This window comes from Stegodyphus dumicola, chromosome 9, assembly GCF_044657685.1.
Source record: "Stegodyphus dumicola isolate Sdum_Otavi_A_Nest chromosome 9, ASM4465768v1".
In the NCBI taxonomy this organism is placed as follows: Eukaryota; Metazoa; Arthropoda; class Arachnida; order Araneae; family Eresidae; genus Stegodyphus; species Stegodyphus dumicola.
In genome coordinates this window covers 21,980,752-21,998,805 of record NC_140776.1, presented here as the reverse complement: position 1 = coordinate 21,998,805, position 18,054 = coordinate 21,980,752, and the positions used below count along the sequence as shown (strand labels likewise).

Below are 18,054 nucleotides of genomic sequence, written 5' to 3'. Positions count from 1 at the left end.
TGTCCAAGATCACATACCAAGTTGCATTTGGGTAGCTATATTTCTTCTTTCACTTTTTTAAATCCCCGCCCTCCTCAGCGGTCTGTGGGACCGATCACAGCAGATACGATTCAAATTTCAGCCGATAATGTTCACTTTTCATTGTTGTTACATATTTCGTTTCTTTATAAATATTCTTGTAATGGCTTCAAATGCGTGCAGAAAACGTTCTATATATCTTACCCAAGACCAAATTGAATACTTAGTTCGAAATTGGTCTAATGTAGAGTTCTCTGATGAAAGTTCCCATGATGAAATTATGAAGAGCGACCATGACACAACTTCAGAGATATCTGCCGATGAAAATGAAAATCCATGTTCTCCTTCCACAAGAGATTTTTTTATTGGAAAAAATGAATTCAAATGGTTTATTCAAGAGCCCAACAAGGGTGTTCGAACACGTAGTCACAATATTATTCTTCGTTCAATCTATTCAACTGCTCGTCGAACACGACGTTGGCCTATGGCAATATTCTTCAGAAACTTGGATATCTGTGCAATAAATGCATTCGTAATTATTTCAAACTTAACCCATTGGCTCCGAAAATGAAACGAAAAGATTTCATTAGCAATTCAATTGGTGCAGTCTCATGTAAAACGGAGGATAACTTCATCATTTTTACCTAAAGAACGCAAACTTATAATAAGCAGAGTTTTCGGAATAATAAAATGATGAAGGAAACACTGCGATCGAAGACGATAAATTAGATAAAGAAAGAACGTGCTATATTTATCCACCGAGCAAAAAAAAAAAGGAAAACAGCTTACGAATATATAGCATGCAAAGAATGAGTGTGTCTACAAAGCAGTAGAAAAGGTATGTATAAAATGCAGCTCGAAATATAATTTTTAAAATAAAAATTAATTTTCTATATTCTTATTAAAGCATTCTTATCGCAAATTTTAATGTAAAGTAAAAAAGTTGAATTTTAAAATTTACTTCTTCCATCCAGATACGTAAGCGAAGGAATTATTATCATAGTATATATTTCATTTTAATGAACTGATTTAAGTATAAAAATTGCTTTATATCTTTATGAAAACATTAAATATATGAAATTAAATAACATTTATTCAAATAAGAAAAAAAAAAAAAAAAAAAAAAAAAACAATATCTTATTTTGTTTTTAGCAGAAGCGGTCTGAGAGACCGCTCACAGTAGTTATGCGACAATTTAAGTCACAGTATTAAAGGATAACAGGGTGGAAGGATGGGGGACTTTCATTCCCTCGAGCATATAAATTCTTTCTTTTCGGAGAAGTGAAGACTTTCACGTGGGTGGAACACAACAGGGTGGAAGGATGGGGGACTTTCATTCCCTCGAGCATATAAATTCTTTCTTTTCGGAGAAGTGAAGACTTTCACGTGGCCTTTCAAGTCGCAGAAAGTAATAACGCCAGTTTTAGACGAGTCTATGTGTTTTGGCAGAATGCCAGCTAAGGTTGCGTTTGAGGCGGTCAACCTATACCTTTATTCTTTTGAAAGCTTTTGTTACAGATGTTTGAAAGACGTAATGAAACCAGCTTCCGATTTGGCTAAAATGATTATTTTTTTAAGTTTTCTACTTTCATTTCCCGATTTGAAGGTTTATTTATTTTAGACTTCTATTAACCCAAATGGGCGTTAGCCCAGAAGGCGTATTATAGTCTCGAAACGGCATTTTGCGTCGAATCACTTTCAAATTGTTGACACCAAATATTATAACTCTGAATTACATTTAAAGAAACTAAATAATGAAGAATCTACATAAATGCATGTTTCACACATTGTGAAAAAACAACGGTACCTAGAGTCATCACATTTTCAATAACATAGTCCTACTCCGAAACATGAGCACTCGGGAGCACTAATTGAGAATTTCGAACATGTTTTATTCTCGATTTCATATTTTGTAAAGCTTTAACGATTAAAAAACTCAACAATTTTAAAGACAGCTGTGGCAACGCTGTAGGGAATATAACATTTTTATCTCCAGTGCGCGAGATTGTCTATCAGATTGGACTGGATTATTTAATCATGGCAAAGCACACGAGGGCTATCTGCCTAAAGGGAGGGATGCCTTCGTGGAGGACTTTCTAAGGGAAACTGGCTCGTATACACGTTACACATGGGGAAAACCACAAAAACGCCCATGCAGCCAGCGCGTTCGCGGGATTCGAACCTCAGACCGAACTACCAGTGTTCAGCGTCTTTACCGCTCGGCCGCTGGTGGGCGATTGTCTATCAGAAATTATAATGATATGCTGTTTTTAAATATTTAGCTCAAATGCTCTCGAAACGTGTGTGTAAATGAGAAAAAAGTCCCACCGGGCGTAATATAAAATCTGAAAGCTTTCATACATTTTAACTAATTGACTAACTAATTTTTATTTTTGAACTAACTAACTAATTTTTATTTTTGAACTATGATTTTTTCTTTCCATTCAATGAGCATTAATTTTTCAATCTCTGTCATTTGTGAGAGGTGATTTTAATATCAAGTAATTTATACAAGAAGCCTATCTATCGTTATAATTTTTATTCTTTAAACCAGCTTGAATGGAAGTAATTGTTTACTGATATGCCAAAAGCATTCTTAATCCTTCTCTTGTTGCAACAATTGTGTCAGTAGTAATAAATGCCATAAGGAAACAACATTCACTGAATTATTCCAGGCAGATAGCTAATGCTATTCGGATTAAGGTTTTAAATGCATTCCTAATAATTAATCTCTGTCATTTAAGTGGCATTTAAGCGACACCACCGTTTTCATTTTTCTTTACACTGTACAATTAAATTGAGTAGTAATGGAACGTTTGCAGTGGGTAACGTTAAATACATTTATTGAGGCTTACGACTACCAGATTACACGTTGTATTCCTTTCCATTAGCAATGTAATAAAAATAAAATTTTTATTTGTATTGGTTCAGTATCATGCAATTTCAATTATCTTCTTTAATAATGGAATTTTGAATTTATGGTCGGTAAAATAAGAGTTTTTGTTTCTTTCCTTATAGCTTCACTTTAAGAAACATATTTCATTAAAACCCCAAAATTTAATTTTTCTAACCCTGATTTAATGCCTGTTGTAATTTAATTCTTTACCATCCATGAACGAACTATGTAGGTCAGATTAAAACATTGCTATTTAAAAAGAGTAGAAAAATATCTGAAAGCTTTCAGATTTGATATTACGCCCGATGAGGCCGTTTTGTTATTTACCAACACATACACGTTTCAAGAGCATTTGAGCTAACGCTTCTCAAGACTAAAAATATTTTAAAACAGCATATCTTTAGAATTTCTGATAGAGAGCTCGCGCGCTGGTGATAAAAATGTTTTATTCTGTACACTATTGCCCCTGCTCGCTTTGAAATCGTTAAGTTTTAAAATCAAAAATAAAACCAATCAACGTATGAAATAGATTAATAAAGCAAATTCGAAATTCCAAACTCGGGCTTACAGGTACCCATGTTCGGGTGGAGCACTACGTTATTCAAAATAGGATGCTCTGGGTACCGCCGTTTTTTCACAATGCGAAAAACAGACACACATCGATACAAATTCTTCATCATTTAATTTCTATAAATAGAATACAAGGTGATAATAGTTGGTGGCAACAGTTGGAAAAGTAATTCAATGCTCTCAGTGATTCGACACAAAATACCTTTTAGAGACTAATAGCCCTTCAGAGCTAACGTCCCTTAGGGCTAATAATATGAACTCTTATCACTAAATTATGGCACGACTGTAATTATACTTATAAATTACCGAAATGGAATCTCCACCCCCGGTTGGGGTTTACGCAGAGAACTCTGCGAAGCTACTGGCTAGGATCTGTACCTAGGCAGTCTCGGCCACGGGGGTATAAAATGTATGCATTTGGTGGCTCTGAAGGCCCTGGGAAAGGTCACTCAATGGCCGGCCTCGGGGTCTGGCATATCCTGAGCGGTCCGGCCCTGGTAGCCGGGTGGATGACGCCCCCGGTTTGCAGGGTAATGACCCATTGCGACGGGCTCGCCCATGCGACTGGCAGGTAGCAAATTAACGACCAGTGCTGCCTGTTGAATTTTAGGTGGTGCTCCAGGCCCTTTTGAGTGTCCAGACCGGAGGTTGAACCTCCGCTCCTGGTCCTGAGGGGGAGTTGGATCTGTAGTGCGGACCATTGCAGTCACGCGGAGCAGAGCAGTCGAGAGATTGATTGACCGAAATGGAATCTATAATTGCGTAATTACCGATTTATTAAGAGAAATAGCCACTGAAAAAATTAGATATTATTTTAGCTAAAAGGAGAAAATTTAGTTTTCTTTAGGATTTGAAAAAAGTTTTATTCTTGAGTCGGACTTTCTATCAGTATAAAATTAAGAAACGTCATTTTAATATATAATTTTTTTATTGTGAATTAATGAACAATTGCACTAAATTTTAATTCATCGTGATGCATCTGGATTTAGGAAGAAAAATTAAAAAAAAAAAAAAAAAATTAATATTCGAAAAGATGCAGGTATGAACATGCGGACAATTTTTATTTCTTTAGATTTAATGTTTTACATATAAAATAATTTACATTTAACTTAATAAAGCAAAGAGATACAGAAAATTTAATTAATTTGAAAACAATTACTGCCTCAGAGTGGAAGGATTATGTTAAACTGAATTTTAAATGACGTAATTTGCAGCTTTTAACAGCACTATATTTCAAATCACTGCAATTTGTTGAATCATAGTTGTTTAAACTTATTGCTCCATTAGTGGAAATGTTAAAGCTTTCAAAATTGTCTTAATTATTTTTAATAATGAAAAGTGACAAAATTTATTTTAAAGAGAATGATAGCATACTCTTAATTAAATTTAGAGTTTTATACTACAAGTTTATACTATACTTGTATACTTTAAGCCAATTATTTTCATTTAATTTATGAAGCTGGAGTAAAATTTCGAAGATTATTGGAAGAAGTTAGTTAGGTCTTTAGAATATGTTGTCAACACAAATTTATTAGATGTAGGATTTTGTAATTAACATCAATGCATTATGAAATACATTGTGAAATCATGCATGCTTCTAAATTAACATTTTTATCATTATGTGCAAAGACAATTTCTTTCGTATGTCTTCTAGTGCTTGTTTACGCAGTTTATAGAGACAACTGGTGGCTGCATGGGCTGGTTTTTGTGATTTTTACTATGTGTAACCCGAATCCGAGCCAGTTTCCCTTAGAAAGTCTTTCACTTTCTTTCTTTCCATATTTCAGCAGAGAATCAACATGAGATTACAAAGCGCTGTAACTAATCCCTTTTTTGCAAATTTTTAGCTGGATCCTTTGATTCTTCATGCCACTTTGTTTCTACAAGCTCCTTGTATTACTATTATATAAGGTCTTAATTGTCTAGATCTTCTGACTATAAATTTAATAAGTTAATAACATCATTCTCGTTGATGGCTCATTATATTATTGCTATTTACGTATTCCGCCCTAAGGCACTACACGGAAGAAAGGAATACCTTCGCGGAGGACTTTCTAAAGGAAACTGGCTCGTATTAACACGTTAAACATGGGAAAAAACACGAAAACGTCCATGCAGCCAGCATGTTTGCGGGATTCGAACCTCAGACGGAACTACCACTGTTTAGCGACTTTACCGTTCGGGCGCTGGTGGCCCTAACCACGAAAACGCCCATGCAGCCAGCCCGCTCGCCTGGAATCGAACCCAAGTCGGAATTATAAGTGTTCAGTGACTTTACCGCTCGGTCGCTTGTGAGCGATGGCTCATTATAGGGTACTGACGTTATTCAACTTAGTCTTCTCCTTTATGGCTTCAGTAATACGACGTAAATCAGCACATAATTACTACCTTAATTAATTTCCTATTGTGATGTAGTATTATACTATAATCATTTTCTCAAAATGTTCGTCGAAAGATAAATCAACAAGTACAATATTTTATTTTATGTAGAATAAAACTTTTAATAAGGAACAACAGCACTCAAAGGAAATAAAAATAATAAAAGATTTGACGTAAACGCATCATAAATCATCGCTAGTCTAAACATTTCCGCGGGGGGAAAACATCTGCTGCTGTAAGTCAGAATCGAAACTAATAAATTCTAAAGAACAACGTCCATCAATATATTCAAACTTTAACATCAAAACATGTATTCAGTGAAACAATATTATTCACAAATTAATTTACTATGCGCATTAACATTTTAAAATAACAAATTACAATTCAAGAAATAACGTTTGGTTAACAGAAAGCCGTTTGCTTTCGTTTAATACTCTTATGTAGTATCAATAAATGAGATTTCAGTAAAGAATTTACATTTGCTTTAAGAAGCAGCTTATAATAAACAATCAGTTTAAAAGAACTTTTTAAACTCAGATTAAACGATAATGTAAACAAAACTTATCTTTTCCGTTGAAATTGTCCAGTTGATAATTCGATGTGCTAGCAGCACGGTATGACAATTTTAATTCCAGAATTGGTTTCCAGAATATTTGACCAGTAGTTCACACCTGAAAAGAAACTGAGCCGATCTCCAGCAACTAAAAGTTAAATTCGGGAGTAAGAGCTTGTTAAAGCCAAACAGAAATTCTAAACATTTTGTTGCGCTATTTTGGATTCAAATTTAGTTGGGCGCCAATGTGATGTAGCCGTTCCTCAATAGACACTAATGCCGGCTAGCTTTAAAAGGATTTATTAACAGAGCACACAGGAACGGTTACAAACAAAAGAAATATACATAATAATGAAACATCAAACAGTTGAATAACAGAGACATAGTAAACTAACATCATGGCGGCTGGAGTTCGAAGTAAACTAACATCATGGCGGCTGGAGTTCAGCTGACGTTTTTTCATATCGCCACGAGATGGCATTTAAATAAAATAGTTCGGTTACAGTTCATGAGTTCATGGCGTTGAATAAAATAATTCAGTTACACTTAAATAGTTCTGTTACCCTATGTATTAATTATTTAAATATGAACTATAATTCCTGGAAATTCTTTCGTAAATATTGAACCTGTAAATCGGATCTTCCATGCACTGGGATGCCGATATTACTTTCGAAACAAACCCAGTTTGTATATTCAGGAAGCATGATCTTAAGAGAAGAAACTGATACGTAAACAGCAGTTATTATACCGAAGTTTAATACATATCCTTTTGCATACCCCAGTATATACAGCCAATCTCAAACGTTATTAAATTACGCAAACAAAAACTATTCAAGAATTTAGAAACTCACTTGCCATGATACATGTATAGTGTTTGATGAGGATGCCACAGCATGCACTGCAGTTGGTGGACCTTCAGGAGCTGTGGTAAAAGAAATATTTGCAATTAATTACTTATATTGTGTATCAAACGAATAGGAATATATAAGGATAAAATGTGAAACTTACTTATTCTGAATACACTAAGTATAAGTTATAATAACATAATTAAATTCTGAAATTCATAAAATATAGTTTTGATTTTTCAAAAATATTTTTATTTTCAAAAATTTCAATTTTATTTTTAAAAAGAGAAAGTCGATGGATTCTTCTTTACATCCGTTTCGATAAATATTAAACAAGGTTGTAATTTAATGCATTTTTCAGTTGATTTAAGTTTTCAATTATAATCTGCTTTAATGGGGGGGATAAGATTTTTGTTTAGTAAGCATTGTCGTTTTTCGTTATTCTATAATTATTACTATTATCTATTAATTCTATAATTATTACTATAATTATAAGTATTAATTATTACCATTACCTTCTCCTTGAAAAGATCTGTCTCCTGCCTTCTCTACAATTATTCACTTTATGCAAATTAATTTAATCTTAAAAATTCTTTGAAATGTTTGGGATTAATTTTTAGGATTATTAAATATTTTTTCATGGTTTTAGATACTTGCACTTAATTTACATATGCTCTCTGAATTTAGATGATATTGTAAATTAGTTCGCCGCAATAATGATCTTTTATTTGTATACAATTAAATTTTCATAATTTAAAATTTAAATTTAAATTAGCTTTATAAAAATAGAGAATATTTGTTAAATTTAAATTACTATTAGAAATTATTTTATTGATTTCTTTATATTTTTTCTTAGTTTAAAGCCCTCTAAGGCTTAAAGAAAATTTGAAATAAATACATGCGATAGAAAAGACACTTATTCTCTAAAATCTTTCTTCTCCTCTTTTTGCTTTTGTGTTTTATTTATGTTACAAAAACAAAATTAAAAAAAAATCAAAAATGACAAGATACAAAAAATTATAAACCCCGCCCCCCCACAACAAAATTTTACAAAAAATCAAACTTTTGACTTGATGATTTTTTTCTATACCTAAACACTCTCGAGCTAATGTGGCTCCCTCTATCTTTCATCCAATTAACTATTTATTCAATTTTTCTATTTCTACTCACTACTTCGGTATATTTATAATGTGGAGGCACATGGTTTAAAACCATATGCACTCCTAAATACTTGATTATTGGCACTAGGAGTAGAAAATAAACGAAACTATAAAATTCCTCTGCAATGTATAAGACTAAGTGCTTGCATTCTTTAATATAAAACGTTTGTAAGATTTACAGAAATTTTTTGCAAGGCTCATCTGAAGCATAATATTGCATTAATTATTTTACTAACAAATTAACGATACCTAAATATATGATGACTTCCCAAGATTATTATTCAGATCATACTGCTGTTTAAATTAAAATGCCTTCACTTATTAAAATAAAATATCTGAACAGAACTTAAATTCACAATATCTCACTGTGTAACAAGAGAGGTTTTAACGTATTAGGCTGATAAAATACTTCTTTTCCTCTTAACCATTTCATTACTTCCTATATATGGAACACACACAGACTAAAACGAAGTAAGGGAATATGAGAAACTCCTAAATTTTGACTTGCATTACAGAATCTTCCATAAATGAGGCATTAGAGGAAATCATGAGATTTAAAAAGCGTTGAGTTTTGATTTTCTGTGTTATTAAACCCCAAATTACAGAAAATTTGAAAATCCGTTTTTAAAAATTTAGGGTGAAACTATTGGGTCATATAAAAAGTCTCCGCGCCTTTTTGTAGATATTTAAGCAAAAATTTCTTTATTGAAAATCAATTTTAATCAACTTCATATTGACCATTATTGTCTATGACCCTTTTTTGGGTAGCGTCATAATTCCATCGGTGTAGAACTTCTGTGGTTTATCGTCGAAAAACTTAGCCAAGTGATTTTCAGTAGCGCTTCGGTCGGCCAATTTTTTACCATTAAGAGAGTTTTACAGAGACCAAAACAAATGGTAGTCAGATGGTGAAAAGTCCGGGTGATATGGTGAGCGCTCTTTGTCATGATGGAACACAACTTCCTTTCTGTTGGCCAAGTCTGGTCGTCCGTTCTGGACTGCTTCGTTCAAACGGTCGACTTATGTACAGTAAATGGCCGAATTGATAGTGTTGCGTGCGTACGGGTTCGTTATGAAATGAATGCACTAGTCCGATGAAAAAAATGAACAAAATTTATTATTATTACAATAAAAATGCTTGAATTTTCTCAGATATTCGTGCAGTATTACAGTATATCACAGTAGTTATCTTTTAACTACTCAAACATTCAAGAGAACTTAATTCAAAACAGCTAAAGAAAGCTAATCTGTGAATTCGCTACAGTCAACAAGAGCAGTTTTCTAAACAAACACTTAAAACAACAACAAACTAGCTAACTCATCGAATTGAGAGGTTTTCTCCTTTTTATATGATTTTAAATCGTGCGCGAGAATTTTCTGGAACTTTCTCGAAATCAAAAAGAGATATTTATGTATTAAATGTTAAATGCACGTGCTCTTGCATTTTTAATTTTCCGGCTTAGCTTTCTTTTAATATTCATCACGCGCTGCACTGCACGAGGATTAAAACAATTTAATTTATAATTCATTTAACATTAGCTATTTAAATACCAAATCCGTAACAATAGTTTCGCTAGGTTGCAGCAGCTCATAATGGAGAATTCCCTTCCAATATCGACTTCGAAATTTCAGGAATGGAATCAAGCAAACCATTCCTGGGTCGTTCGTTCATTCAGAGCAATCTCATCGTATACTTCACAAATTTTTCGGCATGTTTTTTTTTACCTTTTTTTATAGTAAAACAGCATCATATACCGCATTTCTTCAGATATTTTACTCATTTTCAAATCAATATAACTTTGGACACGAGCAACAAATTAGAAAACTATCACAAACAATGGAAGTTGAATGTCACCTTTTAAGCACATGTTCATTTGAGATAATCGGTTGAGTGCTGCCGGATATATAGGCATCAATACCATCTAGTGGCATAAAAGCGTGGAGACTTTATATGACCCAATATTTTAGCCTTTCATTTAAAAAAACGTTTGAAGGAAAAAAAAAAGACTTGACGCTATTTCTGATTAAATATATCCAATATTTGCTGAATTCATATGAAAGCAACATTTTATGAAGGATTAAAATTAAATAAACATTCTTGCTTTAGGGGTTAGAAACCAAATATATATGCGATACGATAATGTCACAAAAGTAGCTGATTTACCCTCTTGAGCGGTTGTAATGTGGACTACCACGCTTGGCTCACTCCAACCGATTCCATTCTCAGCCATTAATCTCACATGATAGCTTGTAACTGGTTTTAATCCCCTCAGAATTGCTGAAGTATCTCGTCCAGAAACGGTAGTTGTTCGCTCTCCATCTTCCCAACTTTCTGTAATAAACAAAGTTAGTAATAAATTCCTGCCACACTGATTGAATTTAAACGATAAAAAGTAATGTAGAAGGGCATAAGAATCTACCTGACGCTAAGATATATTGTATTTTATAGGATATAATTGGGCTGTTTCCAGTATAAGGCTGAGTCCATCTGATTGTAATTGTTCTGCTCCCGATTTCTGTTGCTAGTATGTTACTAGGGCTGTCGGGCTGTTCTGGATTGAAAGAAAAGAATTAATTATTCAAAAAACAGTATGCATTTCTTAAATTCACAGTTATGTTAATCTTGTAAATCACAAGGTCCTCGCTTATTCTGAAATTTGTATTTTTGAGTTAACATTCTTTTTGTCGCTGCTAAGGCAATATTTCAAAGTTGCGGTAATTATAATTATTTGAAAGTTATTCACTGATCAGAGAGGGAGATAAGGAAGCTAGAATGAGAACTGAAACACGCGCTAACGCTTGTAACAGTGCGAAAATTCTGGTGTTTATTAAATGGGAAAAACTATGAATGAAGAGGTTCTTATATCATTTGCACACATTTAAAATTTAATGGCTCGATAAAATCCATTCAAAAGAAAAGGAACTTTTACTTTTTAATTAAATTTTTTTTTCATGAAACTCAGTTATATGACAAATAAATGCATTCTTGCAGAACTCTTTTATTTCTGCGTGCTTGGTGAGAGAAGGGACACTGTTACTGTCCATTATCGCTTTCCTCTAATTTATCCTATTTCAACCTCTTTACAATTTTTAATGGGTTTTACCCATTAGATTGACAACTTCACCTATTCTTCCCAAGGGTCTTGATTTATTTGTATTTTTAGATCTGTGTTCGATGACCTGATGATTTCTTTGACAGGGTTTCTCTAATCATTCACGTTCCAATCTTTTTTTTTTTAATGTTAGGATTTGAAGATATCACAACTTCACCTGAGACAGAATCGGAGTGGAGAAGAAGAATAGAAGCTGTAGCCAGATTTAGAATAGAAGCTGCAGCCAGATTTAAAAAAGAAGCTGTAGAATAGAAGAATAGAAGCTGTAGCCAGATTTGGCTGATTTTTGTTTGAAATAATTTTTCCATCACAGTGATTATTACAGAGGTTTACCGGGAGCGCAAATTATGGCGCACACGTACACAAACATGGCTGTAACTGGATGCGCCATAACCAGCATTTTATTCCTTCTATTTAGGGCGTGATGTATTACAAATTATATTTACGATCATGGATACCGACCTTTACATTTAAGAAACATAATGCTTGGTTATAATTGAATTTTAAAACGTTCCACTTGGGAGTTTTACCCAGAACTACATTTCAACGGATATAAATTATACTACTGAAGTTTGGAACCATTAATATCCAATCAGTGATGTCATTTAGAATTCAAGAGTTTTTATCGAACGTAAGTGATAAGAATGTGCAATAATAACAGAAATCTGACTGGGACAGCTGAGTCTGTAGAGTCATTTGGATATTTTGAAGCATGCGACATAAAAAATAAGCAATGCGCTTGCCCGGACTCGAGCCTGGATCTCTCGAATACGTGACAAGTGTACTACAGTTACACCGCGAAGGCATGCTAGAAAAAGGGAGAAAATACCTTATATACTCCCTTTTTTAAAGGGCGACTGGGGAACAGGGGGCCCAATCGCCAAATTCTGGTGCCACCGAATTATTGTCCACCACCTTTTAGCTCAGGCGTAACTGTACAGTCATTAGAATATTTTGAAGCAGAAAAAGTGTAAACTGTGCAGTCTCCTCGTCGGGTTTCGAACATTTATAAAATTAAAAGTGATCGCCAACGGGTAAAAGAATTACTGGCAAATACTCTCAGAAACCAGAAGTGAAAACGACGATTCCAGATTGCAGGTCCAACTTGGTTAACCCAGCTTTGTAGAAATCACGTCCCTGCTCATTGAAGCAGCTCCCAGTGGCTGATTTCACATCATTATTTCAAGAGAACCTCATTCCAGATAAATATTCCTTCGATTTCGGAAAAAACAATAGTCACTGTGTGCTTAAACTGGGCTATAAGAGGTGTGATTCCAGATTTCCGACTTAAATTTGAGGAAGATGCAAGAGGAAGACACCATTACTCACCATGCCAGGGCACTTGCGTCGGATGGCTCCACGTAACCTTGTTAAAGTGGCAGAATAACGATCGTGTAAGTAACGGTACAGCGACTCTCCAGATTATTGTTAAGGAGCACGAATTACGGATCGTACTTCCAAGCGAGACCACCTTTCTGTAGGTCTTGCCATTTCAATCACTCTGACACTCCTGTACACTTACTCTACCTACCCGCAGAACAGCTGCTAGACAACTAGCGTTAAGTGCCTAACTCTGTAGGTAAAGTATTTCCTCCACGATAATTACTTTTCAAACGGTGATGCTTGTAACCTTTTTTTTGGATCCACCTATAAAAATTCTGGGCAGTTCCTTGTTGAAGCGGCCACCAAGCTTAATCACCAAAATTAACATACTTAATAAAGAACTTTATAACTACTACTAGTATACTTTATAACGAACAAATTTTAAATGTCTTTAAAGGTTTATAAAGCAGCCGCTTTAATGAGAAAGTACCAAATATTAAAAACTTGGAAATATAAGAGAAAGTACCAAATATTAAAAACTTGGAAATATAAGAGAAAGTACCAAATATTAAAAACTTGGAAATATAAGAATACAATCTTTATGCAAAACTAGATGAAGATAATCAGTAAAAAATGAAATTGATTCTTCTTCACTGAGGGTGAACATGCAGAGATGTAGTTGCAGTAACCCAAAATTCACCTGATAATCTTCGTTAAAATTTATTATCTATTCGCGCTGGACATCATAGATCTTAACAAGTCACACTGGCATATTTTGTATTAGTACACACTGGAACTTTGGTTACAGCCGAAAACATCGCGGCAAAAACATCGCAGACGAAAATGTCGCGGAGAAAACAACGCAAGGCGAAAACGTCGTGCTACAAAACATCGTGGGAGAAAACATCGCAGTTCTAAAACATCGTGGTAAAAAACATCGTCGTCCAAAATAAAGCGGTTCAAAAACATCGCAGTTTAAAAACATCATCGCTGAAAATATCGTGGTAAAAAATAAAGTATCTACAAATCATCGCATGACGATAACATCGCAGACATGCTTTTTTCAGGCATGCTTTAATAAGTGTAAATGGATATTCCCATAATGATTTGTGAGCGCAAGATGGAAAGAAGGATAATTTTTACTTTCATATTTTTTATTAATTAATAAATTTTTGCTGAGAAAATAAAAAGAAAACTTAAGCATAAAAAATTAATGCAACTTATAGCACTTAATAGAATTTTAAACCGACATAGTTAACTAACAAAGGCCATTAATAAATCATTTTTATAAAGTTTTTACTGGTAATATTTCATGAAAATTATAATCTATAAGTTACATTTAATTTTCTATGCTTAAGTTTCCTTCTTACGTTTTCAGCAAAAATTTATTAGTTAATAAAATATGTGAAAGTAAAATTAATCCTTCTTTACACCTCGCGCTCACAAATCATTATGGGAATATCCATTTACAATTATTAAAACCTGAAAAAGCATGTCTGCGATGTTATCGTCATGCGATGATTTGTAGATACGAGTACTTTATTTTTTACCACGATATTTTCGACGACGATGTTTTTAAACTGCGATGTTTTTGAACCGCTTTATTTTCTACGACGATGTTTTGTACCACGATGTTTTAGAACTGCAATGTTTTCTCTTTGCGATGTTTTCTCCCAAGATGTTTTGTAGCACGACGTTTTCACCTTGCGTTGTTTTCTCTGCGACGTTTTCGTCTACGATGTTTTTGCCGCGATGTTATCGGCGGACACCGGAACTTTATATCTCATATTGTTAACATGACGTGCTGAACTGAATAACAGGAAAGGTTACCAGATGAATAACAATGCACTTACAATCACATGTAAAATAACTGGCTAATTCCAACTTTAGATTAGCGTTGAATACTAGAGGAGTTCATATTAAAGACTGGACTATCTTAATTTTGGAGAAGAGCAAGCTCGGAATAGTCATTTTAGTCAGACGCACGCCTACGGTTCAACATTTTTAGAAATAGGCACTGCATTTGAGATTTTAAGAATTTTAATTAGTTATTATCATATAAAAACTTCTTTCACAAGAAATATGCTTTGGTTTTTTTATATTACATTCATACTGATTAGAAGACGCACTATTGTTCCGTTCCACATTACAACATAAAGAAGCAAAGCTCGTCGAAACCAATAGGCGTTTTGATTTTGGAGCAGGATACGTGAAATGGGATTTAAGCTCGGGACCTTAGGATTGCTAGCTGAATGTACTTGCTAACAACACTACAAATTGTACTCAATGAGAAGAAAGAAAATACCTTACATTATCCGCCACTTAAAGGGCGACGGAAGAGGAAGGGACTTAGTCGCCAAATCTTGGTCGTGACGAATTCGGGGTCCACCTGCAAAGACCATTTTAGGTGCTTTTGTTTCGGGGCAGTAGATGTGAAAAATGTGCAACGCTTTCAATAGGACTAGAACTCTTGACTTCTCGATTAGTAGCCGAACGTGCTTTCCAATTACATCACGAAGGCACGCGGTAAGGGGATAAAAAATCCTTAAAAAGTTTTATACTCTCTGAGATAAACATTTCCAAACCAAGAAGGAATTGTCGGATCGTAACAAAATTTGGTAAGAAAGTAGGTGTCGGGCAAATGGTTAGAAATACAGCATAATTGTGCATTTGCATAATGCCGCCAGTCTCTGTGGAACTTTGGCGCATAAAAATATACGCAGAGACATTTTGATTGTATTTAATCTGTTGCAGAAAGACTTTTTCACTAGGGATGCTGTTGAACCGCCATCGAAGACAATAACTGTCAGATTTCGAGAGAGGAAAATTCATCGAATCATTCATCATGGAAGGTCTGCCAGTATTTTGTCACCTAGGTCATGCTGCGTCCAGTGGAATAGAGAGAGAGAGAGAGCAAATACGGCATACACGGCATACGAGGTGGCCGGTCTCAGGACGCCCTTGGCAGATCAACAGCCGAGAGAACCGTCACATCACCCGGCATGAAATCTCATCATTTTCCGCAATCCAGATACAGTGAGCACTTTCAGTATGGGTCCTTGTGTCTGTCTGTCTCAACGCCCGGCACCTGGCTGAAGGACATTTGTATCGAGGCGTCCGTTACATGCGCTGACAATGTCGCTCACCTACTGTCGTTCCGTTTGAAATGGTCTCGCGCTCAACAAGATTGGACTGCACCCGAATCGGACCAGGCCGTCTTCAAGAATGAAATGATGCTTACTTTAGGTAGTGGTGACAAACGTATACGGGCTTAGATGCCTCGTAATGAGCGCCTCAATTATGTCTCCACTTTACAGCACCACACAACTACTACAAGTGGTATCTATCTATATATTTGAACTCCAGCCCCGTTCATTGAGGACACTGCATCTGCATCCGTTGCACTGGAGTGCCATCACATGCGATACCGGTCTCTTGTAGTGTTAATTCATGGCACCATGACAATCCAGGGGTATGACAGTTCAGCAGTGTACGCACAGAAAGGGTGTCACAGGAATGCCTCTGCCTTGCTACACTCCTTCCTTGGCCTGCTCGATTCACAGATTTTTCATCAGTCGAACATGTCTCGGATCATTTGGGATGCCAAGCTGTAAAGCCTAGGAATTTGGTCTAACTAGAGCTGTGCTTACAGCTACTGTAAAATGAGATGTCACTTGAAAACATACGACACCTGTATGTTACAATGCCTTATTATATTACATCATGTATTCACACTAGTGGTGGTCCAACAGGGTATTAGAACTTCATTCATTTGGCATTTTTCCCTATCATAAACGTAGATTTTGCTTTGAATTTTATAATTACTTTCTTAATCAACTTTGCATTCTCATATATAAAACTTCGTTTGATACTGAGAACCTTTATTCGAGGCGCTAAGTTTTACGGTAATGGGTATACAGGTTAATGAGTTTCTCTTTTACAGAATAGATTAATAATAATAAAAAAACAGACTAGCTTTCTTTACATCCGAAAATGTAATTTAAATATAGTTTAAATCTTTAATCTCGTTAAACCGGGAACTCACATAAATAAATTGGTTTTTACCAATTTATTTGTGTTCCTATCACAATGGTAATTATAATAGCCCAGTTTTTCCTTATTCTTTATATACGAGATCTTAATTGCTAAACTTATTCATTTTAAACAAATTTTAGAAAACATTTACAACTTTCTAATATTGACAAAATATCTACTACTGTATATTCTAAAGCGCGTTGCGGATTAACTGGGCTCCTCTATAACTGCTTAGTTTGTTTACTGCGGAAAGATTAAAAGGTTACATAAATATTAGAATTATTAAAAAAAACTCTGCCAAAAAAATAACCGAAGTTTTTATGTTAATCTGAATTCGACGTTCCACAAGTTATTTTGTAAATATCGTTCTTGAATACCGTTAATAATTTAATTTCTTCATTTCTAGTGATGATTGTTATGTTATTTACAGTGCGTTCTTTTAACTTTAAAAACCGAATTAATTTACATAACTAATGAACATATTCTCTAAACTAAACTGCTTAAAAGGAAAGATCAGCTCTTAATAGTACTTTTTCTTTTAATTATAATATTGGTTAGTCTTTTTCCTGTGTACTAGCTACCTTCCGATTAACTAAGATTTTGCACTAACCGTTCACACCATCGGTCGTTAATCAGGAATATGCTCGAATCTACTTTACTAGAACAATACCATACTATAATCTACCATACTATAATAAATATGTATTTTCGTTTCAAAGCAGTCATTAACAACGTTTAAGATTTGCTTGACACGAACTGGAGGATTCAGATTGCCAGTTCTGTCGTCTAAACATGATGGCGGCCGCTTTTAAATGGAAATAGTGCCTAAAAGCTACTGACAATAATTATTTCGGTGCAGAAACAAAATTAAACAGGAAATTGTTTAACGTTATATATTATACTAAGTTTATTATTTAGTCGATACATAAATATATTTCTATAATTATAGTTTTAACTGGAGATATTAGGCCAGTCAGACGGAGAAAATAGAACAGTTTCTGGTTACTAAGGGTTCTCTGAGACTTATAAATTCATGAAGATGATAGTCTTTCAGAATTAAATACTACTATAGCGATTTGCAGTACCTTCTATATTGTATTTTCTTTTTATTACCAGACATGATTTTATTGCTCCTTTTTCTACCAGATAAGTTTTTGTATTT

The 18,054-nt window shown here is 34.3% G+C and overlaps 1 protein-coding gene across 3 annotated transcripts in view; it reads right to left on the bottom strand.

Annotated features, from left to right (window-relative positions):
- The window catches only part of LOC118181251 (cell adhesion molecule Dscam1-like), a 1,046,077-nt gene that overhangs the window by 99,698 nt on the left and 928,325 nt on the right, over nucleotides 1–18,054 (bottom strand). For all 3 annotated transcript variants that reach the window (XM_085823270.1, XM_085823269.1, XM_085823271.1), the window contains 3 exons: nucleotides 10,842–10,973; nucleotides 10,586–10,753; nucleotides 7,268–7,338 (listed from right to left, as the gene is read on the bottom strand). In XM_085823270.1, coding sequence (XP_085679396.1) covers nucleotides 7,268–7,338; nucleotides 10,586–10,753; nucleotides 10,842–10,973 — 371 coding nt within the window. The remainder of the gene's footprint in view (nucleotides 1–7,267; nucleotides 7,339–10,585; nucleotides 10,754–10,841; nucleotides 10,974–18,054) is intronic.